The sequence below is a fragment of the Macroventuria anomochaeta genome, assembly GCF_010093625.1.
Source record: "Macroventuria anomochaeta strain CBS 525.71 unplaced genomic scaffold BU25scaffold_57, whole genome shotgun sequence".
Taxonomy (NCBI): Eukaryota; Fungi; Ascomycota; class Dothideomycetes; order Pleosporales; family Didymellaceae; genus Macroventuria; species Macroventuria anomochaeta.
The window spans coordinates 132,841-159,651 of NW_022985418.1; the positions used below are offsets into that span (position 1 = coordinate 132,841).

General features: G+C 52.9%; 10 protein-coding genes across 10 annotated transcripts; 2 read left to right on the forward strand and 8 right to left on the reverse strand.

Moving 5' to 3' along the window:
* Positions 1-916: 916 nt before the first annotated feature.
* Positions 917-5,067, reverse strand: BU25DRAFT_416232 (glycosyltransferase family 1 protein). Its single transcript, XM_033707730.1, has one exon. It carries the CDS (start codon positions 4,862-4,864, stop codon positions 1,058-1,060), a length of 3,807 nt encoding a protein of 1,268 aa, XP_033555528.1. The 5' UTR covers positions 4,865-5,067; the 3' UTR covers positions 917-1,057.
* Positions 5,068-7,840: 2,773 nt separating this feature from the next.
* On the reverse strand, positions 7,841-8,773 carry BU25DRAFT_435606 (glycoside hydrolase family 17 protein; the record flags this gene model as incomplete). The annotated part of the gene is made up of 1 exon (XM_033708930.1): positions 7,841-8,773. One exon carries the CDS (start codon positions 8,771-8,773, stop codon positions 7,841-7,843), a length of 933 nt encoding a protein of 310 aa, XP_033555529.1.
* Positions 8,774-9,644: 871 nt separating this feature from the next.
* On the reverse strand, positions 9,645-10,133 carry BU25DRAFT_317468 (ankyrin; the record flags this gene model as incomplete). The annotated part of the gene is made up of 1 exon (XM_033702213.1): positions 9,645-10,133. A coding segment is annotated over one exon (489 nt), but the record flags the coding sequence as incomplete, so codon positions are not given.
* Positions 10,134-11,245: 1,112 nt separating this feature from the next.
* On the reverse strand, positions 11,246-13,090 carry BU25DRAFT_404740 (threonine dehydratase I; the record flags this gene model as incomplete). The annotated part of the gene is made up of 2 exons (XM_033705132.1): positions 11,246-12,840; positions 12,893-13,090. The coding sequence occupies 2 exons, from the start codon at positions 13,088-13,090 to the stop codon at positions 11,323-11,325; spliced, it is 1,716 nt and encodes a 571-aa protein (XP_033555531.1). The 3' UTR covers positions 11,246-11,322.
* A 241-nt stretch (positions 13,091-13,331) lies between these two features.
* BU25DRAFT_404745 (alpha/beta-hydrolase) lies at positions 13,332-14,562 on the reverse strand. The gene is made up of 3 exons (XM_033705133.1): positions 14,472-14,562; positions 14,181-14,413; positions 13,332-14,130 (listed from the first exon to the last, which is right to left on the reverse strand). The coding sequence occupies exons 1-3, from the start codon at positions 14,550-14,552 to the stop codon at positions 13,539-13,541; spliced, it is 906 nt and encodes a 301-aa protein (XP_033555532.1). The 5' UTR covers positions 14,553-14,562; the 3' UTR covers positions 13,332-13,538.
* A 597-nt stretch (positions 14,563-15,159) lies between these two features.
* Positions 15,160-15,965, reverse strand: BU25DRAFT_426609 (uncharacterized protein; the record flags this gene model as incomplete). The annotated part of the gene is made up of 3 exons (XM_033708430.1): positions 15,160-15,774; positions 15,826-15,839; positions 15,947-15,965. The coding sequence occupies 3 exons, from the start codon at positions 15,963-15,965 to the stop codon at positions 15,160-15,162; spliced, it is 648 nt and encodes a 215-aa protein (XP_033555533.1).
* A 1,743-nt stretch (positions 15,966-17,708) lies between these two features.
* On the forward strand, positions 17,709-18,718 carry BU25DRAFT_404748 (fumarylacetoacetate hydrolase family protein-like protein; the record flags this gene model as incomplete). The annotated part of the gene is made up of 2 exons (XM_033705134.1): positions 17,709-18,044; positions 18,102-18,718. Exons 1-2 carry the CDS (start codon positions 17,768-17,770, stop codon positions 18,716-18,718), a joined length of 894 nt encoding a protein of 297 aa, XP_033555534.1. The 5' UTR covers positions 17,709-17,767.
* A 493-nt stretch (positions 18,719-19,211) lies between these two features.
* BU25DRAFT_416234 (NGP1NT-domain-containing protein) lies at positions 19,212-21,590 on the reverse strand. Its single transcript, XM_033707731.1, has 4 exons — positions 21,439-21,590; positions 20,640-21,375; positions 20,228-20,270; positions 19,212-20,177 (listed from the first exon to the last, which is right to left on the reverse strand). The coding sequence occupies exons 1-4, from the start codon at positions 21,534-21,536 to the stop codon at positions 19,258-19,260; spliced, it is 1,797 nt and encodes a 598-aa protein (XP_033555535.1). The 5' UTR covers positions 21,537-21,590; the 3' UTR covers positions 19,212-19,257.
* A 159-nt stretch (positions 21,591-21,749) lies between these two features.
* BU25DRAFT_416235 (uncharacterized protein) lies at positions 21,750-22,676 on the forward strand (the record flags this gene model as incomplete). The annotated part of the gene is made up of 1 exon (XM_033707732.1): positions 21,750-22,676. The coding sequence occupies one exon, from the start codon at positions 21,750-21,752 to the stop codon at positions 22,674-22,676; it is 927 nt and encodes a 308-aa protein (XP_033555536.1).
* A 2,228-nt stretch (positions 22,677-24,904) lies between these two features.
* BU25DRAFT_354666 (glycoside hydrolase family 128 protein) lies at positions 24,905-25,902 on the reverse strand (the record flags this gene model as incomplete). The annotated part of the gene is made up of 4 exons (XM_033703520.1): positions 24,905-25,181; positions 25,237-25,437; positions 25,487-25,668; positions 25,717-25,902. 4 exons carry the CDS (start codon positions 25,900-25,902, stop codon positions 24,905-24,907), a joined length of 846 nt encoding a protein of 281 aa, XP_033555537.1.
* Between the last annotated feature and the right edge of the window lie 909 nt (positions 25,903-26,811).

Sequence of the window (26,811 nt, forward strand, 5' to 3'; positions counted from 1 at the left end):
TTGCAATGAGTAGTACAGAGTATACTGTCTGGCTCGAGAGCAGGTGAGATTCCAATAACAAAGTTGATTGACGAGGTTGAACACGATGCCATAAGGGCAGCGTGTCTACTTGCTTATATACTTGACAGGAGGATTGATTGTACTGCTCATATCAAGTATCGTCAGTGACTTGATACTTGGTCCAATCGAGCGTTGTCGACGTGACCTTGATACTCGGTCCTCGGTGTCCTATTGATTGTTGTCAATGTGGGTCCTCTGCAAGTGGGTCGGTATATGGGTCTGTGACGATCGTTTGTGTACGAGATCCACGTTGTATCCACTGCAGTCCTTTTCGTACAATCTCGGTTCGTGTAACAGATATTGCGAGTGTTGATTATACTGGGTATCACTGACACGGCTTCACAGCTTGGTCAATCGATACTGCAGTTCCTTGGCTGCTCTCATCTCGTTGCGTAGTCCTGTTTGTTCAGTGTTGTTTTGCGAGTTGTTCATGGATCGTAACACTATCCCCTCCCTTTCTAGGCTTCGTCCGGCGTAACGTAGATCAACGGTCGGATTCTTGAAGCTGCCATGCAGACGTGATAGCAGGGTCTCAATCTTGCGTTTCACCAGAGATGCAAATAACTCAACGTTGTTCAGCCGAATCGACTAGCTTCACTATAAACGCCAATTCAATTAGATCAACATAATATCTCATATATCAATCCCTGTTGGTTTTCGGTTCAGTTGTGTCATGGTACAGGGGCTCAGGGTGCCAGTACCCGGCCGTCGAGGCGTCAGGATACCAGTGTGGATGGGGTTGGGATAAACCTAAGATATCTTCCATCATAATCTTCGACCTCGACTTTGCTTGACTTACTAAGTCAATGAAGAATAAGTGCAGATGGATACCCATATAGACAAGTCTATCTTATTACCAACATTAGTTTATAGAACAATAACGTTATTGCTAAGTGTAAGCAGCTCTGCTAATATGCCTGCGAATACCTGCAAACGCCTGCATACATCGGCGACCGCGTCTAAACACTAAACAATATTCGATCAGCGTCCAAGCCACCTACGGTGCGACGCCCGAGAACTTTGCACTTTCGTTTGCCTGCATGCTCAACACCAATGCCTTCTGCAATTGTTCATCTTCCTCATCCTCTGTCGCGGTAGAACGGCCTTTGCCTTTGTTCCGATGGTGCGCTTCCAACAGGCTTTGCTTCCTGACATACTCCATCACGATATCTTCTTCGGTCTTCTCTTGTGTTGTCTTCTCCCCCTGTTGTCCCTGCTGTTGCGCCTTGAACACGCTCTGCGTAGTGCCAGCGAGATGCCCCTGATCATACGAAGGCGGCTGCGGCATGTGGTATGACCCATGCGCCATGGCTGCTGCTTTCTCCGCCATCTTCTCGGGTGCTCTTCTCACCCGCTCAACCTGCTCAGCTTCAGCCTCGTCATGAACCATATCCGAAACCCATTCACTGTCGCTGGCCCTCCATCCGTGCTCCATCAGACTTCGCTCAATGGCTTGGTTCAGCTGTTGCTCATATGCCAATAATTCGCTTTCGTGTCGTTGAGCTTCGACTTCGCTGGATGCCATGGCCTGGCGAAGGCTTTCCTGATCTTGATAATCATTTGCGGCTTCTAGTTGTTGACCTTGAAGCTGAGATACGCTGTCCTGGATCGCCCGCTGCACATCAGCCTCCGCCTCTGTATTTCCGCGTGACGTCTCCTGCTCTGACGATCGGGTGTTTGCGTTCATTCCAGTTGCTCCAAAAACCTCTTCAGCGGCCCTGTTGAGGGGTCGCAATGGGGATTGTACGCTACTCATAGCGAGCTTGGTGTCCCGGTCTTGAGCCGGGGCATCTGCACTGTCGGCAGACTCAGCGGCACCCGCGGTACGTTCGCATCCATGACGGACCTCCTTGTCCATCATATGCTTCCTTCGTTGTGCTTCCAACATATCTTGCATCATCTCGTCAGGGCTGTGCTTCTTCTTCAAGTATTCCTGGATCAGCTTCCACCGATCGAGGACGTCCTGCTTTTCTGCATCGGAGCTCTGCAGCCACTCCTCGTATCCTTGAGCCACTCTAGACGCTACGATGTAATTCTGCACGTTGCTGCCGTATAACTTCTGCACCTCCTTATGTACTCCCTTCATTGTATGTCCAAGGATACCCATAAGGCCTGCCAACGGCTTCGTTGTAAATCCTCCGAGGCCCTTGCCGATTCCTTTGAGAAAACCGCTGGTACCGTCTTTCTGGGCGCCTCTCCAGGGCTGAGTGACCAGACCAGTAACCCCATCGTACCAGCCATAGCCGAACTCTTTTCCTGCTGCTCTGATCCCTGATTTGAAATCGCTGACTTGTTCTTGAGGTCGCACTGTATCGTCACCCCAAAGCTTAGGGAAATTGTGAAAACCCCTGGTGATGCCCACTGAGACCCCCATGGGTGTCTGAACAAACGTTTTCACGAAACGTCCAAGGCCTTTGCTGGTGTGCACACCTCTCTGGCGCATCATGTCACGGTCCTGGCTTGAACTGGATTCAGTTCGACTGAGGAATTGCCGCCGACTAATCTCGTCTTTGTTGAGACTCGACTGGTCTTCCAATGCATCAGGCATACAGCTCGATCCAATAGTCGAGGCAGAAGACGACAGCCTGGAGAGGTTGGTGGTGCTTACAGCATGAGCGTGAGACTTTTGCACCTGGAAGCTCGTCCGACTCTGTTCGGATGGAGGCAGTGGAGTTGGATTTTCCCGCACGTGTGAGGTTTCGCTTTTGCTGGCGATTGTTGACACTGATGCTTGAGACTGCTGTCGGCTAGGCCCAGACGGAATGTGCAAAGCTTTGATCATATCCGTGGGGACATCAGCCACCCCCATAGCCATGCCGCTGAACGCCCTCATACATGCTGTGAAACCTCCGGATATCGGATCCCAGGGACCTTCGTCAGTATGATACTCTTGAGCCCTGAAGAGCTTCAGGTCATGGAAATCCAGTAGATTTGCGTTCGCCAAGGTACAGGCAGCAAAAGTGCTCAGCCTGACCTGTGTGCGCTTGATGCGCCACGCCGCAGGTAAGGATGGTGCAAGAGTGCAACGGAGTCGGTCAGCATCGAGATGTTGATGGAATGACTGAGCGCCCATATCGCTGCCTCGCTCTGCTGCGATCTTGCTTGCGAGTTCGTTGGCGCGTTCCATACTTTCGGGCTTCAGGCAGAAGTTGATGGCATCGACTAGTCTGTCCACTGTGAGTTGTTTGTGGGGGATTGGATTGGGGCCAGCGCCTGCTCGCGCGACCATGGCGCCCCAGAAAGGCTGGTCTCCAAAGAAGGGAACGATCAAAGTTGGTCGACCCGCGGTAATTCCTGCTGCTGTGGTTCCCGCGCCACCATGGTGAACAACACACGAAACATGCTTGAAAAGCCAATCATGTGGCACGTTGCCTAGCATAAAAACACTTTCGGGGACACAAAGCTCGTCCGCACCCATACCTCCCCAGCCTTTAGAAAGGAGAACACGTTGGCCAGACTTTCTCGAGGCCTCAAAGATGAGCTCTGTCATCGCGTTTGGGTCGTCCAAGACAATGCTCCCAAACCCGATATAAACAGGAGGTGCGCCAGCGTTGAGGAAGGCCTGGAGGCCAGGGGAAGCAGTGAAGTCGGAGGCCAGATTAAGAAAGTAGAATCCGGATATAGAAATGTGCGGGCCCCAGTCTTTCGGTTTAGGTATCAGGGCCGGAGACCAGCAGTATGTGTGAGGGACTTTGAGACGATGGAGCATCCCAGGGGCGTCGATGAGGCCGACAGGATCCAGGCCGAGACATTTTGCGCGAAATCGGTTGATGATGTCACCTAGGCCCTGCCACGAAAGGAGTTCGATCATTGCATAACTTATGTAATTGGTGAGCTGAGGGTCGGCATTGGAGGACTGGATGTTGGCCAGCGGATGAGGGAATGCTTGGGTGGGAGAGTATGGCATAGTGAACATGATGTGGAGAGGTATACCCAGCTTCTCTGCGCAATGGATATGCGCAAAACTCGGAGGGTTGGCGATGATACAGTCAGCGACGAAGGGTCTTGCTGCAGGCTCAAAGCCGGGGTCGCTCCCAGAATCTGGACTCATTCCGTCACCAGCTTTGTAGCATGATCGCCAGCAGCCTTGGATGTATTCAGCGACATCTCTTCTTCGCTGACCGACATCTCCACTCATTAGACTACGAAAGCCCGGCATGAGGTTTGGATTTTTGACCATGAAGGCCATTAGCTGAGATGGGTCGCCGCCGATACTGAAGAATTCCAGTCCATTTTCATGTACAAAGTTTTTGAAGGTTGGATGAGTTGCCAGGCGTACGCGATGGCCGTACGTTTCTTTTAAAACTTTTCCTAAGGCAACGAAGGGTTGCACGTCTCCACGCGAGCCCACGACCTGAATGACAACGTTCAAGGCCGGGGGTGGAGGTACTCCCTTATCCCCTCCTAAGGAAGGGGGGACGTAGGGAGATGTAGGCGGGCGGCTGTCTTCAGCTCTCTGGTCGTGCTCACGAAGGGCAGGAGTCAAGATCAGTGATAAACGGCGATTGAGCTGATTTATGCGGATGTTGACACGTCCATCATCGGTGACAAGGGCACTGGTACCCATACCATCTTTTTCATTGCGGATCTCGCCATAGATTTCGCCGTATGCAGGAGGGGGCATGTCGTCCTCGGCCGCATCGGAGGTAATGAGGTCGGTCGCCTCCAGAAGAGCCTCCTGTCTCGCGGGCCTTGCGACATTGATCTGGGCGGCAGCGGCAGCTTGTGCTTGCTGAATAATGGATTGCTGCACGACTGTGTCCGGATCGAGTTGTCCCTTCTCTGAAGAAGATGAGGTCGTCATGATGTGAAGAAGAGGAAGCAGGCCGGGTTCACCTCAGTCGTTCACAGCATGAGTATCGTTGTGGGAGCGCGACTGAGACAATGGGCTGAGTAAGGTGATGCGGTGACAGGGAGAGACAGAAAGCCGGAAAGAGGTCTCGTAAGCGCGAACGATTGTCTGTAACTTGACAATGCCGTGCGTGTGTACATTGACGGGTTAGCTGGGCAGCATGGGAAAGTATATGATAGCAGACGGTACTTCATAACCGAGCTAGGTTCTTGTGCGAAGGTAAGGCTGGGGAAGTATCGATTAGGATAAAGTTGCGACTTGGCAGCGCTTCGAAAGGTGCAGGCCAATCAGAGTAGACAGTACATACTACACGAGGAGGCGCAGCAATTAAATCGGCTACCGTGACGCCATCTCGTAACGCACGATCGCTGGAAACGCGTCAAACTCCTCAACATTACAACACAACAACAACGACAGGAATCAAAGAAGCGCTTGAAGAGATAGATAAATTAAAGCCTGGCAAGAAACTTGTATACAAAAAGATAGCCAACAAGCACGGCGTAAGCTACTCAGTTTTGTCGCAGGGCAAACCATATCGCGTGAGCCCAAGGCGCTCAATCAACAACACCTCAACTCACAACAAGAAGCAGAACTCGTTGGCTACATAGACATACTTACAGAGCACCATTTTCTACTTACACGAATAATGATTGGCAATTTTTCGTTGACAATAGCAAAGACAGACGTCTCCAGTAGCTAGGTTGACCGCTTCATCCACCAACACCAAGATCAACTTAAAACACCACAAGGGACGAAAGGCATAGACAAAAAACGCCACAAAGCTGACTGGCACTAATTAAAAGCTGTACTTTGAGCTGCTTCAGCAGAAGATTAAAAGAATACAACGTTAAGCCGCATCACATATACAATATAGATAAGAAAGATTTTGCAATTGGTGTCATAGGCAGGTTAAAGCGCATCTTCAGTAAGGCTTCATATGAGAGGAAGAAGGCAAAGAAGACACTCCAAGATGGCAATTGCGAGTGTATAACCCTGTTGGCATGTGCGTGCTAATGGCTCAGCGTTGCTGCCAGGTCTTGTTATAGCAGCAGACTCTAAGAACATACAATCGAACTGGGTGAGAGATGTGGACGCAGAGAAACATTCAGTAATGGTTACTGCTTCACCCTCTGGCTGGTTGAGCAATGCCTTAGGACTAGCCTGGCTTTAGCAAGTGTTTGATCGCTACATAAAGGCAAAGCAACGATGCAGTTACCGTCTACTCATTGTTGATGGCCATGGCTCTCATCTAAACGACAATTTCTTGAACTACTGTTACCAGAACAGGATTCTGTTGGCCATCTATCCTCCTTATTCAACTCAGACGCTTCAGCCGTTCGACGTTGTGTGTTTCAAGCCGCTATCAACTGCATACTCGAAAGCATCTATATTCGCTTCACGAACGTGCTGGAGATGCGTTACCAGGTCCACTGAAATACTTGCCCAGGCATAAATAGTGTCTCTCTTCATGTGTGTCATCGCTTCTTTGTTCCAGCAATAACAAAATGTAGTCGGTGTATTGTACTCTCCATGATTGCAGCAGAAAGCTTTGTAAGATGCATGATGTCACTGTTAAGCAGTCAGTAGACCTTTTCCCGTGCTTTAAACTTGAGCACATACTCCTTGCCATGTTCTGCTTGCTTCTCTGGCGTTCACATCTCATTGCACACCAAGCTGTCCTTCGGTTAATCAGTATCTAGAATAGGTCGAGACAGAAGTACGTACGCATGCGCCCAGGCTTGAGGCTGAGTGCAGTCTAGCCTCAAACCACGGGAAATGCTGTTGATTCCAGACTTAGAAAAGGTGATCTCGCAGCTTGAATCAGTAAATATAATATAGCATGTACGCACTGACCTCTTGAACCACGAAGTCTTGCTGAACGCTTCAAACTTTGAACGATTCAGACCTCAATGGACGGAGTTTGAAGCTGATCTCTGTTCCAGTAGTCTGTTGAAAACTCTGGCAACCCACAATTCAATAGTGAGGCACCACAACTCAACTTTGCTTTTCCGCTCGGACTTTTCAGCTTCAATATTTTCTTGCTGTAATCCTATAAAGCCGTTTTGCTCATCTTGCGTAAGGTCCTTGAGTTCTCCAAAATCTTTTATCTCTTCCTTCCAGGAATCAACTTCATACTTGTCGTTGTTGATTGTGCTCTGAAGTTTCTCATTTCCTGCCTTTTCTTCTGGCCTGTCGTGTCCAGCCTCTCTGATCTGAGCCTCTTCAGACCTATTGCAAATGATAAAAATTTGAAATGGTTTGCACGTAGGGCCAGATGGAAGATCTCTTTAATATTTTCATCCGTGATTGCTCGATCGATCCAAGCGGCAGCGAAGATCTGATCGCATTGGCGAACGTGGCACTCTGTGGCAGCCTTGGGAGCAGAGTCTTAACCACGAACTTCCGGGAGATCGGCTATTATGAGTCCCGTACTCAAGATGTAAGCGTTAAGATACATGCGTAGCTTCCGGGTGAACGGCTACAGCGTTTGGAGTCTACCGTTGGTCAGAGAGTCATCCGATTCGGAACTTAGTTCTCTGAGCTGCGTAGACCATTGCTCAATTGTGTTGCACAATTGCTGGCCTTTGGAGTGAGGGGGAGCTGTGACGCCAAGTCGATCATTAGACCCACAGCGCTGTCAAATCTTATGGAGGATGAAACATCAGGGTTGCCCCCAAGACGTTCTTCGGAAGACTACTCTGAAGGTCTGGTTGGCACGGTTGGCTTCTCTTTCCTCTTCTTTCTTGAGCTTTTCTGTTTGTTTAGTTGAAATAAATCGCTGATATGAGAAGCTCCTGGTGATACAACTGAAATATCCACATCACAATTCCGCAGAGGTAGATCGGTGCAAATTTGATGTTTGGCTTGGTCTAAGGTTACGACAGTAGCCGCTAAGACACAATCATTCTACCGGTCACCTATCATTGCCTAGCAAGTAAGGTCGAAGTAAGGAGTGTTGTTTTCCAACGGCGTAACCGCAAAGCTCAAATCTGTCTGAGCAGTATTCGCATCCTTCAAGGTGTACCAGAAGGTGTTCCTCTGACCAAACAGACTGCAACCAACTTCCTTCCAGTAGCGCTGCGAGTTCTCGGTGCTGGCAACTGCGTCCCTTGACTTCGGTCCAACGCGCGGCCACCCAGTTTCAGTTATCCAGACCTCCTTACCAGCAGCGACGCTCTCAGTCTGCGCAACAGCAGTGCGGAAGTTCTCAGCAGCCTGATCAATCGAGTTCGCCTTCGTGGTCTCAAAGTAGGGGAAAGAGTTGTGGCCGAGCCAATTAACAGTGTTAGCTACACCGCGATTCTCGGGCAGGATCCACGCAGTCCATGTGTCGACGTGACCGATGGGTTTGCTCTCTAGTGCGGTACCGCGGACCCAGTCGCGGATCCAGCCAATGTATCCTTCGATTTCGGCACCGGTGGCTCCCACGCCGGCGTTGTTAGCTACACCCTGGGGAGAGCTGCGGTACAAGTCCTCAGAGCCTACGCTGATACCGACGATGCGGTCTGTGAAGGGGGTGCCGAAATTGCGGGCTGCAGCAAGGAGTGCGTTCAATTCGTTCTCGTAGACTGCTCGGCCGGCGGATGCCCACAGGCCAACGAGGATCTTGGTGTCCGTGTCGATGGCAGCGCGAAAGGCTTCAATGGGTGATGCTGCTGTGCCACACTGGATCGATGTGTACAGGCGAGCGGCCTGGAAGCCGGATGTACCAGGGAGCGATTTTGCATCGTTGAAGTAGCGCACGAAGTCGCTGTAGCCTCTGCAGGAGCCGTCATTGTTTGTAGCACCGTAGTTGAACCCCTTGACTTGAGCCGAGGCAGCCGTGGCCAGGGCGAGGACGGATGCGATTGTTGCCTTCATGATGATAAGGCAGGGTTACAATTATTGATTATACACAAGGTCGAAGTAGGTAAACATGAGGCTGGAAGCATGGCAAGCCTCGTTCCTATGTATACCCAAGATTTTGCCCCTAGCTCCTGCATTGTTGGATCTGCACATCATCGCCAAGTACAAGATGACGTTGCGAGGCTCGTGTCTGACGTGTCGGAAGTCTTCAGCCCGCGTTTACGAGGTTCAACGAGTTGATCAGCCGAGCGCCATGCAGCTGAATGGACTTGGCGTGCCAACCCCAAGAATTCTTGTTCGGGTCGACATGCAGGGTCCAATACATTTTCCCCAAAGCGGGTTGGCGTCGGTAATTCTAGATCGAGAATATTGAAATGCAACGTCAAAGTGTGCCTCGTGAGGGTTGCAAAAACGTGGAGTGAGGAACATCAAGAATCTTTACGTGGTGTCGTACAGAAGCCTTGTTTGTGTGCCAAGACTGACCTGATCATGTCCACGTGCTCGGATAGAGTCGCCCTCTGCCTCGTCCGCCTCGACCTCTTCCTTGTGTGCCAGGAACATGTGATTGGGAGAGCACTGGAGTTGCGCGCAGCAACCCTGCATCGTCAGAAAACCACTTGCTCATATCCAGCAGCTCGGCAGGCGATTTGCCATCGTTGTTCTTCAAGTCCATGTCGGCACCCCTTTCCAAGAGCGCATTAACCAGGTCGGGCTTCCAACTCGCATGGTCGTGATCGCCCATCAGACCGTGCAGAGGAGTTGCTCCGTTTCCATCTCTCGCATTGGGGTCAACGCCAAGGTCGACAAGGTCGTTGAGAAGGAAGGCAATCACCGAGCAATCTGAGATCCAAGGGGTCATGTAATTCCAGCAAAGGGTGTGCAGGATACTTTGTCCCGCTGCAGTAGTGGCATGAACGTCAGCGCCACGTTCAACTAGATGGCGCACCAGCGCAGCATCTATGAACTGCACGGCCTTGTGTAGAACTGTGGTCCCATCCTTTGTTGCAGCGTGCACGTCCGCGCCGTGACCTAGGAGGAGGTCTGCCAATTGAAGACGGGGTGACAAAGCCCCGCCACAGTCATGCCAATATGTCTCGATGACTAGGAACATGAGCGATAGCCAGTGCTCGTCCCTGACAATAGCGTTGACGTCTGCGCCCCGCGACAAGAGTAATTTTGCTACATCGAGGCGGTTGTGTTTACACGCTGTGTAGAGGGGACTGTGCCCTTGGCGATTTGTTGCGTTGATGTCTGCACCATGCTCCAGCAAGACTTCCGTAAAAGAACAATGCGCTGCATGATGCAGCGGAGTGTCGAGATTATGGTCTGTGGTTGTTGCGCTTGCACCTTTGGCGAGGAATTCCTTCAGGAGGGATGTATTGTCCATGGTATCGCCCGCAATGATAAACAGCATAGATTGGCTTTCGTGGAGGTGCTTATAACAGAGAAATTGATCCCAGTTACGTGTGTCATTGACTCGTAAGCCGTGGTCCAGCAGGAAACGGACGACATCCCTCGGAACGGGATCATTGACGGACGCCCAAAAAGCTCGACTGTCAACTTCAGCTCCAGCTGTGACGAGCTGATTCAAAATGGGTAGAGTAGATGGGCCAATTGCTGGGTAGACCCGTCTGCAACCTTGATCATAGTCGAAATCTGAGAGCAAGCCGAGCATCGCATGAGTCAGAGCGTCTTTGTCGGCCTCAAGGTTTGCGTCTGGAAAACCTGGAACGTGCGTAAGAAGAAGGTCGACTGTCTCCCGGTGATGGGACGCAGCGGCAATATGCAGCGCAATCCTCGCTTCAGCAAGCAGTGGTTTCTCGCTAAACTCATCACTTTTTACTTTCTCGAGTATCGTCCGTATGCAGTCGACTTGGTTGCACTGCGCGGCCCGTCGTAAAGCGCTGGCAGGTATCTCGAGTCCGTAATTGGCCAGAGCAATCAAGACGTCGTTGGAACCAAAATAAGCTGCAGAGTCAATAACAGCCAGGCGAACCATATAGCAAGATTCCACTTCGTCCTCAAGTTGGTGATCTGCGCCAGCTGACAACAACACCAGAACAGCTTCTGCTCGATTGCCGCGAGTAGCAAGGTGAAGAGGGGTACAGCCGTAGCAGTTTCGCGCGTCGACATTGTCAATACCAGTGAGCGACAGTGCAAGTCGAGCAATATCTCCTGTATAGGCTGCTTTATGTAGCGCGGAATCGTCGTCTGCAACTGGATATGTGCCTTCTTGTGCATCTTCGCCCCACGTGTGGCTGCCATCCCAGGCGACATGCTCCCAGGTGTCGAGTGATTCAGCCATGGGAAAGATTCAATGATGATTGAAAGAACAAACAGTCGCGCAATGATGAGGGAACTAAGAATCGTGCAGTGGATAATTATGGTGGTATATGATACAGGTTTTTGATCTGCGACCGGGAAAGGCGCCGAAGGGCTGAAGGGCGGCATACGCTTCAAAAACGTGAAAGTTTGATGAACAATTGCGGCGCAGTTTCTTGACGGGCATCTGAGGGTTAGTGCGCAGTGACATCGCCGTGATGGCCTGACGCACCATGCGACTTTCAGTCCCTCAAAAACATCTTGTAGCTGGCGCTATCTGTGACCTCCTTGTACGGGTATCCGATATCCCTCAGGAAGCTGGTCAGCTTCGCGCTTTCTTCCTGCTTGCACTGGATGCCAGCCAGAATCTTTGCGACGTCACCACCGTAGTTCCTGTAGTGGAAGAGACTGATGTTCATGCCCGGCTGCAGCGTGTTCAAGAACTTGTAGAGCGCGCCTCCCCGCTCGGGGAACTCGAACATGAACATGTGCTCGTCGGCGGCAGCGCTGCGACCACCAACCAGGTAACGGATATGCGACTTGGCGAGCTCGTCCTGCGAGAGATCGGTTGCTGTCATGCCCTCTGCAGCGAGGCGGGCGATGAGATCAGGCAGATCGCGAGAGCGTGTTGCAGCCTTGAGCTCAACGCCGACCAAAATGTTGGCCTCCTCCGGCTCAGAGTAGCGGTAGCTGAACTCGGTGACGCCCATGGGGTGAATAGTGGACACGAGCTTTGCGAAAGCGCCGGGCTTTTCAGGAATCGTGACGGAAAGGAGAGCTTCCTTATTCTCACCGAGAGCAGCGCGCTCGGCAACGAAGCGCAAACGGTCGAAGTTCATGTTTGCGCCACTTGCGACGGCGATGAGACCTCGCTCGCGGTTTGGGGAAGGGTTGCGGCTGACCCACTTCTTCAGCCCAGCGAGCGCAAGGGCGCCGGCGGGCTCGACGATGGATCGTGTGTCCTCGAACATGTCCTTGATAGCGGCGCAGGTCTCGTCCGTGGTAACCTGGACGACCTCGTCCACAACCTCCTGGCAGATACGGAACGTTTCCTCGCCGACTGTCTTGACAGCTGCACCATCAGCAAACAGCCCGACTTCTTTCAGCAGCACCCGCCGCCCAGCCTTCAGCGACTCGACCATGGCGTTCGCGTCGTACTGCTCGACACCAATGATCTTGACGTGTGGCGCGATGCGCTTGATGTAGACGCCAATGCCGGCAATGAGGCCTCCACCACCCACGCAGCAGAAGATAGCGTGCAGGTTCTGTAGGTTTGTTTGCCTCAGCACTTCCAAGCCAACTGTACCTTGTCCCGCGATAACGTATGGATCGTCGAAGGGCGGTATGGAAACGAGACCGTGCAGCTTCTCGAGGCGCGCAGCCTCAGCCTTTGCAGCATCGAAGTCAGCTCCGTGGAGGATGACCGAGCCTCCGAGGCGGGAGACGTTTTTGTGCTTGATGTCGGGGGTGCCCGAGGGCATGACGATAGTTGCGGGGATCTTCAGGTGTCGCGCCGAGTATGCAACGCCCTGGGCGTGGTTGCCAGCACTGCAGGCCACGACGCCTCGCCAGCGGTCCTTGGGGTCGAGATGTGCCATTTTGTTGTATGCGCCGCGCAGCTTGAAGCTGAAGACGGGCTGCAGGTCCTCGCGCTTGAGCATGACATTGCACTCGAGCCGGTTGCTGAGGTTGGCTGCGAGTGTGAGCGGTGTCTCATTGACGACTTCGTAGACGCGCGATGTGAGGATGAGACGCAGATACTGCCATTGCCGTCAGAAAGACCGCCAAGGTGCAATTGGTCCCGTGACTTACATCTGGATACCCGTTTGGCAGCAGGAACGCCTCTGGAACCACGCTGCTCTTATCTCGCGATGACTCGTTGGGCGGGCTGGGATTCGCAGTGTATTCGGTGAGCGCGAGGCCTGTCTGCTTGGGCGTGCGGGGTGATGTGAGGCCATTGGTGCTGTTGTCTGGCGTAGTCGGCCGCGAGTAATCCTCAATTGCTGCCATCGTGTGTTGTTGAGTGAGGCTTGAGGCTCTCCAAATTTCTGGACGTCAAGTCCCGCGCTGTCGGTGAGTCGCACGGCCTGCATCGGAGGCCGGGTGGGCCCAGACCAACGTGGGGCATGCCGGCGCCAGCGGGGAGACGTTCGCCTGTCCGGTGTGACGCATTTGTACAATTAATTGATTGGTTGGTTGATTGGTTTAACGTACGCACTTGTACGACTCCTGTGGGCGTCATGACGAAGTCGCAAGGCTGAAGGTAAAGGAAGGCCAGGAACTGGAGTCACAAGCTACTCGAGGGAAGAGATCTCGGTCTGGCTTCTCAGTAAACAAAGCTTTTCCCCACTGGGTAATTACGACTCGGTCTTCTCCCAAAGCAGCAGGTGCGAGGAATAGCTACCCAAGTAGATGACCGGGCATGCGGCACTGCAGGTGCTGTTTGTGTCTGCCCATACTACTTCGACAAGAAATCAAAGACCAACTCGTTGAACTTCTCCGGCTTCTCCCAATAACACCAATGCCCGCCCCACCCCACCGCAACCCCGCTCGCATGCCCACCCTCCGTCCCTCCATTCGCCAACTCAACAACCTTCAACGGCCCAGCAGCAGGGAAACACCCACTCCTCGTGCTCGCAACAACAAGCGTCTTCGTCGTGCTCCCACTCCCCGGTCCAAAGCTCTGCTTGATTGCGTCCCGCCAGTCGAGCGCTGTGTGATCGGCCATAAGCTTGCCGTACCACCAGCCATCGCCCTTCAGTGCTTCGGTCAGGAAGAATTCTTCATCGTCTTGCCATTCTTTGGAGTCTTGAGTAGAGTCGCTAGGTTGAGGGTGCGACCTGTAGCCTAGACAAGCGGCGATGGTTCCTAGATGAGCTGTCCTTGGATCGCTTTCGAGCGTGCGTTGCAGCCCTCCTAGTGCTTGCGGGTTGTTGAGGCCACGATTTCCATACTCCGGGCCCCAGTCTGAGAGGTAGTTTTGCAAAGGTGCTTGGTCGACGTAGATGACGTGGGAGAACGCCTTCGAGCTGAAAAGCTCACAGTATGACCTGCTGTATAGTCAGTCTTGACTTCCCTTTTGGGACAGTGATTTGAGGACCAGATGATTGCCGCCCCGAGACTTGTGCCGATTGCTGATATTTGGCCTTTCGGCAATTGCAAGTGCTCGATCAGATTGCTGAGATCCAGTGCCAGACGTGCGACGTGGTACCCAGCACGTGGCTTTTCAGACTCGCCATGTCCGCGTAGATCAGGGACAATGACATGGTACTTTTTTGCGAATCCAGCGACGTTCCGTTTGAACACTTGCCCCGAGCCTGTGAAGCCGTGGAGCTTGAATGTTGGTCAATGCAAGTCGACGTCGCCCGTGAAACTCGGGTTAAGCTCGTACCAGGACTAACGGAGGACTGCTACTAAAGCCGTGTGTGGCATAGTGCAAGTGCACTCCGTCGTTTGCTTTGAGAGTAGGCATGACTTGAATGAAACGGCAGTAATGTAGATGCTTGCGAGTTGATAGGCATGGCTCGGAGACTAGACATTGGATCTGGCGCTAGCCCCGGAAGGGAAAGGCGTCCGCTCTAGACGCAGGCCCTAGATTTTGGCCTCCATTTACCATGGCATTGTGTCACGGTTTAGGGTGCTCCTGCCTGTCGTACCTCACCCGCCATGAGAGTGACTGCCACGTCACACTAGCGTTGTTTACAGCTACTCACCTATACATACTGTTCGCAGCTTCATATAATACTACCCAAGTTCAATCCTTCAAATATTTCCGCACATGCGTACTGATCACTCACGATCTACCGCAGCACATTGGCATTTCTTTCACGGACAAGTAGGTCCGTAAATACTTGGCCAACCTAGCCCCTCCAGGAGCGAGTACGCTCGTGGTATCAAGAACGATACTCCGATCTGGGTGTACAGCTCATAGTCATCGCTTGGGTTGCGATCCATTGCAGAAACTAGATATACACGCAATATCCCAGAGATGAACTTGTTCCAAAGGAGACCGCGAAGCATGCTGCAGTACTTGGTTAAGAGTATTCTTGTCAAATGTTGCGATTAGTTGTAAAGGAGAATTAGTAACAGGGTCTGAGGACTAGACAGAAGATGTTGTCAGAGTTCACGATTGGGACGGCGACGAGCTCGAGGACGGACCAGCGAGTGTGGATGACTCTGCAGAAGACAACACTGAAGACGATGCTGGCGCTGACGTTGACGATGGGGCCGAGAACGAGATGGAAGAGGACTCTATCGTCGAAAAGTGGGTGGATGAGGAGCTTGCAGGCGAGCTGGAAGATGGCTGTACATCCTGGACCAAGCGGCCAGTCCATACTTGGCTGGCTGTGACTCCCAGGTTTAGCGTGTTCTTCAGGTAAAAAGGTTGCAGACGCCCAAGATACATCAACTGGATATATCTTGGGTTCAACACAGCCAGTGGCCGCGTTGCAAGCATCCATGCAGGACTCGAAGGTGGTACCACCAACGGATGTTGAGTCCCCGCCATAGTGATCAATGTTACATTCGATTATATAGAGACCGCCGTTTTTTTGGCAGTGTACAACTTTCCGTTGTCTTTGTTGTCTAGACAAGAGAGCTTTGGCTGAGTGTTGACGAGCTGAGCTGTCAAGACTTATGGAGCGTTCACAAGGGAGGTAGTTATCTGCTTCAAATAACAGGCGCCGCCCACATAGCTAATTGAAGTCAGCATCAGTATCACTAACAAGCATGCATGAGTCGCTTACGACACGTCGACACACTGGGTGTTGGCAGCGCACACGACAATACAAGCCTCAAAGGTCAAAGTACTGGTGTATGGCAAATCGTCTTGATAATATTCTTGGTCGCACACGATCTGGAACTAACTAGTAGAGACTTGATACATCACGATGAGTCGAGGTCAGAGGCTGCGATGCAATCCTTGAAAGAGTCTGTCTGAAGTGGTCGCTGGTCGCTTCCGTAATAATCTTTCCTGCACACAACGTCAGATGTACTTGTCAATGCGACATAGGTAAAAGCGGTGCCCTCATCTTTGCCCGATCAGGTAGGGTCGGTCGCAAGATTTTGTTGTTCGAGACGGTGCGGCAGTGCCGCGCTGTTGACTAAAGCGCTAAAAGCTAATGTAGATGCCACAAAGAGCGTTTTAGCAGCCATAACCTGCAGCTGAGAGACATCAAAAGAGCAAAGATAGAAAGAGAAGCAGTTCGGTAACGAGCGACAGGAGGGAGGAAGGTTCAGGCTCAAGGTGCAACAATACCCACGTGAGGCTAATGCCTTTACAACCTGTCAAGTTGTAAGCCACTGCTTTTGACCTGCGATAGATGGGGACATATGGAGGCGTAGCGAGCTGTCGAAATCTACATCTCCATCTCGGCAACTGCGAAGCTCAGCCTGCACAATAAGCGCCACAGGTGACAGAGCCATGGTCCAGTTGATGAGCGACTATTGAGAATGGCTAGGTTGCACTGTGGAAGTCCTCGTGCCGATCTAGATGCACCCTAGGTGCAAGGTGTACCAATGCGTTAACTAAACACGGTTTAGCTCAAGGGCAATGCGTCCAGGTCCCGAACTGACGGCTTGCTGCAACATTGCGTCTACGAACTTGGAAAGAAGAAGTTATGAGAGATTGAAGGACGGATCTGTTCCTTCAAACTGTGCATCCTCGAACACTAGAACAGACGTCTAACGTGGTCGGCAAAAGACTACGGTTCAATGAATTGAACCTTGCACGACTCCAGCATCCCAAGTTCTTTCTTTGCTTTTACTTCTTGCCAAAAATCTTAGGGATGGCACGCGGGGTGGCTTTTGCTTTGAAAGACCACCCAGGTTTATCGACATCACGACATGACGTCTTTTTCGCGGTGCCCTGACTGGGGGGAAGACCTCACCCTGAGGAACAAGTCGCCAGGCTGCTGGCAGAACAGCTCGCTGTTTGACCGTTGTCTGCAGAGGTGGTGTGGCGAGGCTTCTCCTTCGTCTCCAGCGTCAAGTTCACTTCGGACTTTGGAGGTCAATGTGCTGCACTGGGGTTTGAATTGCACCGTCTATAGAGGTGCGTTGACGCTTTATGTCCTGGTGTCGTCCCTTGACCATTGAGTTAATTGGCTTTCCTGAGGCCGCATTCTACTATGCCTCCCAGGGTCTCGGTCGTTTGAAGTAGTCGTCTTGTCCAGGTTGTCCCAGCACCCTGTGCTATAGTGTGTCGCACGAGAAGTTTTTCCCTTCGATAAAGACATTATTGAATTATCTAATGACTGGGTGGCCACGGAAGAACACAAGAGAACGATTGCGCTGCAGTTGCGAGTTGAGACAAGAAGGATGGGGCAATCGTGTCGCACGCGCTTCGGTATGGCAGTAACCGACGCTCGGTAAACCTCAAGACGATGACTGTACTAGATGCTCTTTACAAACCTACAACTGTTGTGCGAGGTCGTTCGCAGATTTGTACGCCGGCCATACATCTAGCCCCGACTATTAGGGCCTTGACCAATCACACGTCACCAGTACCACCTGCTTGCTCTTTCCGCGCGTTTGCGGGGCTAGGTTCGGCCTGCCGACAACGGCAAGGTAGTCCGGCAGAACGTATATCCCTCTAAAGACTACACTCATATAATACACCACGGTACGACGAGCAACTGCTTCTGTTACCTCGATTCACATCCTCGACATTACACACATACACTCGCAATGGCACCAAACTGGGACCGACTCATCCGCTTCATCGCTACAGACGGCCGCGAACTGCGGGGTCAACCAATTCTTCCTTCCTCAGACTTTGATGTCGGCACAACAACAGAAGCCACAGGCCTAAAGGCCAAGGTCATCAGTGTAGCGAACAATGATGTTTTCGATCCCGCCACCAAGGTCACAGAGGAGGAGGTCACAGTTAAGAAGCTTCTTGGACCCGTGACTGTTGATGAAGTACCGATTATTCGATGCATTGGGTTGAACTTCATCAAGCACAGTAAGTCTTCAGATCAACCCATCTAAAAGAATCATATAATTCTGACAACGTCCACAGTCCAAGAAGGAGGCCGTACCCTCCCCCCTCATCCCAGCACATTCATCAAAGCCAACACCTGCCTCCAGGACCACGATGGTCCTATCGTGATCCCTAAGATTGCTCAGGATAACCAAGCGGACTACGAAGGCGAGCTCTGCTTCATCATCTCCAAGGACTGCAAAGACGTCTCCGAAGCTGAGGCTTTTGACTACATCGGCGGCTACATGTCTGGCAATGACGTATCCAGCCGCAAGTGGCAGCGCGATCCTAACCTTGCTGGAACTGTCCCGCAGTGGAACTTTTCCAAGGGATTTGACACATATGCGCCTCTCGGACCGCAGATCGTCAGCACCAAGGTCATCCCGGATCCGAGTAAGCTCACGCTTCAGACGAGGGTGAATGGCGAGCTCCGTCAAAACTCCGGCATCGATGATTTGTGCTTCAAGATCCCCACACTTGTCGCTTTCAGCAGTCAAGGCACGACGCTCAAGAAGGGTACCGTTGTCATGACAGGTACATGTGCGGGTGTCGGGTACGCGATGAAGAACCCGCAGTTCCTGAAGCCCGGGGATGTTGTCGAAGTCTCGGTTACTCCAGAGATCGGCACGGTCAGGAACACAGTAGAGTATGCGTAAACTGGATACGCCAGACCCAAAAACCTTGTATATGAGTTATGATGGATAAATGAATTGATAAGATACCTTCACATGACAGCGGCAAATCGAATGCAGCCACATCTTACAAGCACGTCGGCGGTTTAATATTGACCCAGGATCTACCGCTGTGCTTAGTCGATCCGGCCTCAAGGAGCACAGCTGGTGAGCAGCATGTATGTCAAAACAATGACCCTGACAGACCAAATATCGCGCAAGGTACTGTCACCAACCGATCCACAGCCCTTAATGTCCTGGAAAGAAGAGATTGTTGAGGGTGTAAGTGCAAGGTCAAGTACTGCTGGGGAAGATTGACTGCGCCGCCTGCGCCACATGGCAGGCCGGACATGTGTTTCAGCGTGAGTGCATACCTGCATTGCCTGTGCACGTCAACAGATCTCACACAGTAAATGCAGCACTGTGAAGGCGTCACAGGAAAATACATCGATGGAGATACAATGTGAAGAGAGCGAGTCATTTGACTCGAGGAAAGGGGTATCATTTTAATCATCAGAGTGCTCCTATGCTTTCCGTTGCCGCTTCTTTGCCTTTGATAACGCTGCAGATATTGCTGCGATGTCTGCCTCGACAGCTTCATCATCTTCACTGTCGTCATCGACGTCAGGAGTCTCAAGCGATAGACCGCCGGCGAGACTTGCCTCCTCAGACTCATCGTCATCCTCATCGTCCTCATCGCTGAAGCCGTCAAAATCGCCATCGGTCTTCTCGGCCTCATCTTGAGGTGCACCGGTAGTGTCCACGGTAGCCGCGACGCTTGTGGCAGCTTCGCTCTCAGTACCGCGCTTCCTCTTCTTGCTCATCTCACCGAGCACACCCTCACGGCCCTCGACACCAACCGCAGGGCCTTCCTCGCCCGCCTTGTATGGTGGCGGTGTGAACCAAGGAAGCTTTCCCCGAATCCAGTCGTTCAATACCATCTTCGCAGCACCGTCGATATCAGCCTCGCCGCCCTTGAGAAGACGTCCGCTCTTTCTGCAGAGAATCTCAAGGAACGTGACTGCATCGGTGGCAGGCTCCTTCAGCTCGTAGGTACGCTGCAGGTACTTCGGCTGTACTCGCTTGAGGACGGTCGGGATGTATTGTGCAGGATACTCGACGTTCTCGACGCGGACGCTGCCCCTCAGCAGCAGATCCTCGTCTGTGTCGTTCTGGTTCGGCGGGACAATACCCGGGCAGTCGATCATGTAGATTCTCTTCATGAGTGTGATGTACTGCCAGACCTTTGTCTCACCAGCAATGGGCGCGACAACGCAGACCTTCTTTTTCCGCAGGGTGTTGATGATGGAGGACTTTCCGGTGTTAGGGTAGCCGACCATACCGACGGAGATCTGCTTGCGGTCGCTGTGGAGGGAGGAGAATTGGCGGAGGAGGGCGATGAGGGAGCCCTTTCCGAAAGAATTGTTGATGTTGGCGTGGAAGGCTGCGATCCGTTAGCATTGGAAGGCTGCATGAAGAAGCAATAGTACATACCAAGAGTGGGGAACTCTTTGCTGAGATGCCTGACCCAGGCAGCCTATGATGATGTTAGCCATGATCTTCGTGCTAGATTGCAAAAGCAGCCATGAAGACGAGAGGGCATGTGTGAAGCGTTACTAAGAGGACCGCCACAAGATTCCGCAAGGCGGAGTCGGCCCTCAACTCAAACAGATCACTCTGAACTCTAGCGACAGCAACCAAAACGGAAGCCGTCAACCCGCAGCCAAGACGGCGTTGGGAAGGCGAGTCGTTCTCAATCTTCCCAGTTTGTAACAGAACCAGTCCATGAAAGTTATTTCGCGAGGAAAAGAATAGGTCCTTGACTTAAAATGGGGAACAGAGGGGGGAGGGGGGGGATGCGGGGGTGCAAGGGTGCAAGGGTGCAGGGGTGCAGGGGTGGACTTACTGCTACCTTGGAGGGCACCAGATCGACCTTGTTGAGGACGAAGACCAGATGCTTGTGAGGCGCCTCCGTACGGATGTACTTCTCCACACTGCGACAGCGTGTGCCGTCGGGGTCACGCGCATCCAAAACGTGGAGGATCACGTCACTGGAGTCGATGACCTTGTACAGCTCGTTCCAGATACGCTTGGAGGTGCCCTTCATGAAGATGAACTCTCGCGCGCTGGCAAGGTCGCCGTCCTTGTTTTCCTCGTCGGGCTCGCCAGAAGTGCCAGACAGAAGCTTTGCCTGCTCTAGCCTGTCGGTGTAGTTCTCATGCATGGTGTCTGTGCGGGTGGCGAGGTCCTCGATGGAGCTGAAGTCCAGCTTGGGCTTCTTGCGCTGGGCCTTGGCGCCAAACGTCTCGGAGAAGGGCTGGGAGGAGACGGCGATCTTGGCGGCGTGCTGCTTGAGGCCGTTGATGTTGCCCTTCTCCTCGATCAGGCTCATGGGCAGCTTGTTGCGCTTCATGAGGAAAGTAGTGGGGTCGGAGGCCTGTGCCTGCACCGCCGAACGGAAGGAGTCGAGGGCATCCTGGGAGATGACACGAGTGTTGTTGAACCACTTCCTGTTTGGCTCGACGCGGGCGACGGGCGCCTCGCGGGACTGGTAGGAGGCGGCCTTGGTGATGTCTCCGGCAGCGTTTCTCTGCGCCTTGCCGTCTGTGAGGCGCTTGAGGACCTTCACCTTCTTGGCAGACCTGTGTGCATGTCAGCCACATGCCCTGGGTGCCAGCCCTGTGCAGTGCATTGCGCGCGCCTACCGGTAGAAGTTCTCGCCCTTGACCTTCACGTTGCCCATGCCATCGCCGGTTTTACCCTGGCGCTCCTTGCGCGCAGCCTCTTTCTTGCCGGAACCCATTGTTGCTGTGTGTGGCGGCTCCCACGTGTTCGTGAGGGTTGGCGGGTGGGCGGGTGGAAGAGCGACAGGCTCTTTTCGCGGATCGAACTTTTTCTCAGTTGCGGACTTCCATTGGGGATAGCGCGCCTTGGCAGCATTTTCCGCACCCGCGCGACCACGACCGGACGACCTCGAGCACCTCCGCCGCGGGCGAACACCACCAGAACCATCGCAATGCCGCCCAGGATACCCGTCCGCGCGCCGTGGGCCTCGTGCGCCTCGTCGGCCTCGTCGGCGCCAGCCAACGGCCTCCATGCCCGCCAGCTCTCCTCGACGCCGGCGGTCCTGGCCCTGGGCCCCCAGTCTCCCAACTACATCGAGGTCCCCAAGCCGGCGCAGCCCACATTCCCGCTCGCACCCAACGTCAAGGGACACCTGCCCATCCCCCGCGACATCTTCAGCACGCGCAGCCCGCACCCAAAGGAGTCAGATGTGTTCTTGCGGAGGTCGACCAAGGACGCAAAGGACCGCAAAGCCCCCGGGCCCTTCAGCCGCGACGCCGACTTTCGTCTGTACAAGCAGCGCCTGGCTGGTGCACGGAAAGAGGCGCTCAAGGAGGGCGTGAAGGAGCTGCACGCACGCAAGGTCACGTCAGAGGCACAGCACCTGCACCGCATACAGATGAGCGGAGAGTTGCGGACAAAGCTCGCCATGGCGCCCAGGCGCGAAGTCGACGTCCTGACCGAGACCTCAGTGTCAAAGGGCGTGCGCGACTTTCTCGCCGACTCCCTGCCCGCCGCCAACAGGAACATCGAGGCCCGGAGAAGGGCGTACGAGAGGAAGCAGGCCGCCCAGCAGGCTGTGCGCGAGTCCCGCCTGCACGACCTCTACACCAACGCGCGGACGTTCATCGTCAGCGAGGAGCAGCTGGATCAGGCCATTGAGGAGGCATTCGGCACCGACGAGAACCCAATAGGATGGGACGTCCGGGGCAACATGGGCCTGCGCGCAACGGGCCACGAGGGTCTGTCGCCATGGAACGGGCCTATGCCCGAGGGTGTCGGCGACATGATGAACAAGCTGCGCGGTGGAGAGGGTGTTGGCTTGGCCAAGGAGCGTGTCAAGAAGCTGGCCGAGGAGCTTACTGGTGGAAAGATGTAAGATACTTGAGCGGAGATGTTGTAGGATCTGTACATTACGCAAGCGAACCGTGTGGCATCGTCACCGCAAACCGAATCATCATCATCATCATCATCATCATCATACTGTGGGCACGGGGACCTTCGAAGCGACAGCCTGCGGAGCTTGATACGAGAGTTAGCCATCCATCCAGGCGCCCCATTTACCACAACAAAGCCTCACTACCGTGTGGTCTTGCTCTTCCTCATTTTCACCCCACCCTCCCTGCACATGTCTCAACGTCATCACCACGCCAAGGTTCTCACCGCAGGTTCTCATCGCAGGTTCTCATTGCAGGCTCTCATCGCAGGTTCTCATCGCAGGCGGCAGTATCGCAGGACTAACTCCCGCCAACGCGCTACAACGGCTCGGCATCGACTATGTGGTTTTGGAAAACACCCACGCATAGCTCCAGATGTAGGTGCTAGCATATGAGCCAGATATCGATGATGATGACGATGTGAGTTTTGAATACCCTGACAGCCTCCCAGATTGGCTACTAGTCGAGCTTCCCGTTATGTTATCCAAGACCAGCGCCCCGCCAGGTAAGCACGTCGTTTCCTGATCATGAACCCAAGCAGCGATCCCGTGGGTGATGAATCGCAGACCCAAAACTCCTCATTAATGGCTACCACATCAGCGCCATTCGAGCCGGTTTGGATCTGGGTTCTATAACGAACCATCAGCTGGCGAGGAGCTAGCTCAGCGAATGTCAGACCGCACATAGGACGTGCTGCGGAGTGCCTTACCTAAGCTACCTACCCACGTTGTCGACGTGGGCGATGCTGACGGCTCATCGCCACTACGCAACATGCATGACTCAAAAGTGATTGGAATACGGAATCGAAGAAGCGGGGCCTCATCTACCGCGATTCCACAGCCACCCTCTCGGCCATGGCTTCAAAGGGAGCAAGCACGGAGTACTCAAGAAAAGGAACACTGAAGTAGCAACATCTCCAGCACGGATATCGGCATATCCAGCCGATACTAGCGGGCTAGATACTGTCGAGGTAGAGCCTATCGACAGTAACGAGACGTTCTACCATCTGGACTCCTACGGGTCGCTGGGTAGTCGCGGCTGGCGTCTGCAAGAGTCCATTCTCGCACCTCGTCAGCTCTACTATGGTGAACGACAGATCTACTGGCGCTGTCCGGCCGGATGTTGTGCTGCAGATGGGATAGTGAACATCACCCAAGTTCCTGAAAACCGGTTTTCCGAGTGGTCTGCGGCGCTCTGCTTGGAGCTGTTAGCGCAGCCCAGTTATTATGCTAGGGTTGACAGCGACGTAGTCGTCCTCCAAGACTGTTTCCTCGCCCATCTTGGCGCGGAGGCCTCTAGTGAGCGGATTACCAGTGAGAACGGCATTGAACGATGCGGTCATCGATGTAGCTGAATATTATTAGCTCGACTCTGATTGCCCCCACAACTACGAGGGGGCCGATACTGCTTTGCATGAATACAGTTATTCAATCTTCATGCCAGAGAAGACTTGAGGCAAAATCGCCCGTCCACAGGCCAGCTAGGTACTTTCCAGGTAAGGCGCCGTGTATGCGCTGACTGATAGCGGCGAAAGCCAGTGGTTTATCAGATCCACAGGTAAGACTGTGACGAGAGTATCGCTCTATCAAGGCATAGTACTTTTTTAGAATCCCGTCGATATTCGAGACATCTTCCTGTGCAGGTCTGTTCTCTCCAGACAAGCACGTTATGCTCTTGGGCAGCATTGATGATGTCGAAGCTGATGATGGAGGCCTGATCCTAAGACAACTTACCACCTCCGCTACTCAGATGCAAACGTCTAGCGGATACGAAAGGATAGGGATGCTTGAGTGCTTGGATTTCGATACAGACCAGCTTATGTTGTGGCAAACGAAAGAGCTGGACATTTACTGATGGACCGCTGTTTTACGGCTGGTAAACCCGGAGCCTTAACCGGTCCGAAAGGTAGAAACGCAGCGTCCGTATAACCCCACGCACACGAGCCCGCGCCTATCGAAGTACTACGTGTGTGTTGCATTGTGAAGGGTCCTGCATCTAAATGGTGAGCATATTTCTTGCCTCTGACCCGAGCTGGGTGCTCTGAAACATAAGTTCTCTCCTACAAGAGAGTAACGGTGTACTCTCTGCTATCGACCTCCTCATACATGGTCTCATCCCTCAAATTTCCCAAAAGCATCAGTCTCGTCTGAAGCCACCAAAGCACTTCCACCTAGGCGTGAAAGGCGTAGTGACTGCCAACGTTGCTCAGACTCTGACCGCCATTGTCAATCAAGAGGCCATCACCCTTAGTTGCCATGAAGTAAGCATAGCGATGAACATCGCTAGAAGCGTCGAGCCATGGGAGAACTTCGTCCAGGAAAGCCTTGATCTGCTCGTCGGAGCCGCGGGACTTGAACTCCGTGATCCAAATAGGACGGCCGGCTGCGATCTTGCGAGTGGACTCGATGTGTTTCTTGAAGTAGGCAGCATTGGATGCGTCGTCATACCTATCATAGCATCAGCATGGGTGTGCAACGGAAAGTGGGAAACAAAGGGGCTTACCAGTGGATGTTGACGAAGTCAATGTTGCAACCCGTGCAAGCATTGATGAAAGAAGATAGGTAGCTGAGGCCATTGGGTCCGTTGGTAACAGCGGGGGAGCCAAGATACATTCTCTCCTTCAGAGTCTTCTGAGGCTCCATGTACTGTTTCCAGGCCGCAACAGCAATACCGAGCTCCATGCACGAACCACCCTTGCCAGACCTGATTTTCGTCAGTCACGCATCAAGTATCAAAGCGCTGGTTGACTTACTCGCAATTGTCAGGCTCGTTGAAGCCGAGGAGATGGGTGGGCATGTCCTTGTTTCCGAAAGCAGCTGCCCGAACATCACCCGCCCACTTGCCAGTGTGGTCGGGGCGATTGGAGTGCAACATTGGTACGAACTCGTACCAGGTGTTCGTGTTGCCATTAGGCCGTGAATCCCAATTATAGGTCTACGTGACTGTCAGTGGGCGAGCATAGGCCAAAGATGGAAAATATACCCAAGTGACATGGCTGCCATAGGCGTTGAAGTACTTGACGTACTTGACCTCGTTGTAAGGCACACCGCGGCGTAATGGACCGGCAGTCTCGGGCTGAGCGCGGGTGGTGAGCTTGGGAAGTGGGTTTGCGACCGTGAAGTTGACGAGTGCCAGGCTCACGAAGAGAAAGACTTGAAGAAGAGACATCTTTGTTCGATAGTGTGCAAAGCAGACCGTGGAGCAGATGTAGTGAGAAGAGACGTGGTAGAGAGTGTGATGCACTGAGGCGCACAAGGAGTGTACTGGTGGTTGAGACCGAGTAAAAGGAGTGTGGGGTAGTGGGAGAAGATTTAGAGCGAGTGTGCGGTATATAGATGGGACAAAAGCATATGGTGAAGACAAGTGGAGCTGCGCTATACCTATCGCGAGTGACGATGAGGTGAAGCTTGGATCGCAAGGTCCTAGATAAAGTGAGTTCGACCTGCTAAGGGTTGCGGTCTCCGTTTGCGCTGATCCAAAAGGGGCAGGCGTGAAGGCCATGCTGAAGAGAAGGTGAAGGGCAACATTATGTCTCTCCTTCGACACTTGGACATCGGAACGAAGCATTGCATCTTCCACCAAATTGATTTGAGGCTCAAGCCCTTTATAGATCGTTTCTGCTCCTGCAGCATTGTGTTAACGAATACTCGGATGCTGAGTAGCGCGGGCTCTGCTCTTGATTTCTTTGAAATCTGCAGCGTGCTTGTTGACTTTTTGTTTGAGAGTAAACTCTCCTCCTTTTGAAACACTTGATATACCCTGCTTCGTCTTGAATCCGACCGAACTGTATCGCGCAACTCAAGCAGCTTGTCCAACTGTGCGGCTTCTCTTTTAATCTCATCACCGGAGTCAACGCCGTCATCATGGTACAGTCACCTTCCTTTAATCTGGGCGCGCATCGGCACGAGCCACCTCACCAACATTTCCATTACAACTTTGAGTAGTTGCAGCATCACCAATAATAGACTAAATCAAATGGTTTATGGCTCATTTTACTCGTAAAAGCCTAGTATTTTGTTTGGTAACCATCTGCCTTAATAACAGCATTGATGCGGTCCTGCATGCTGTGAATGAGGC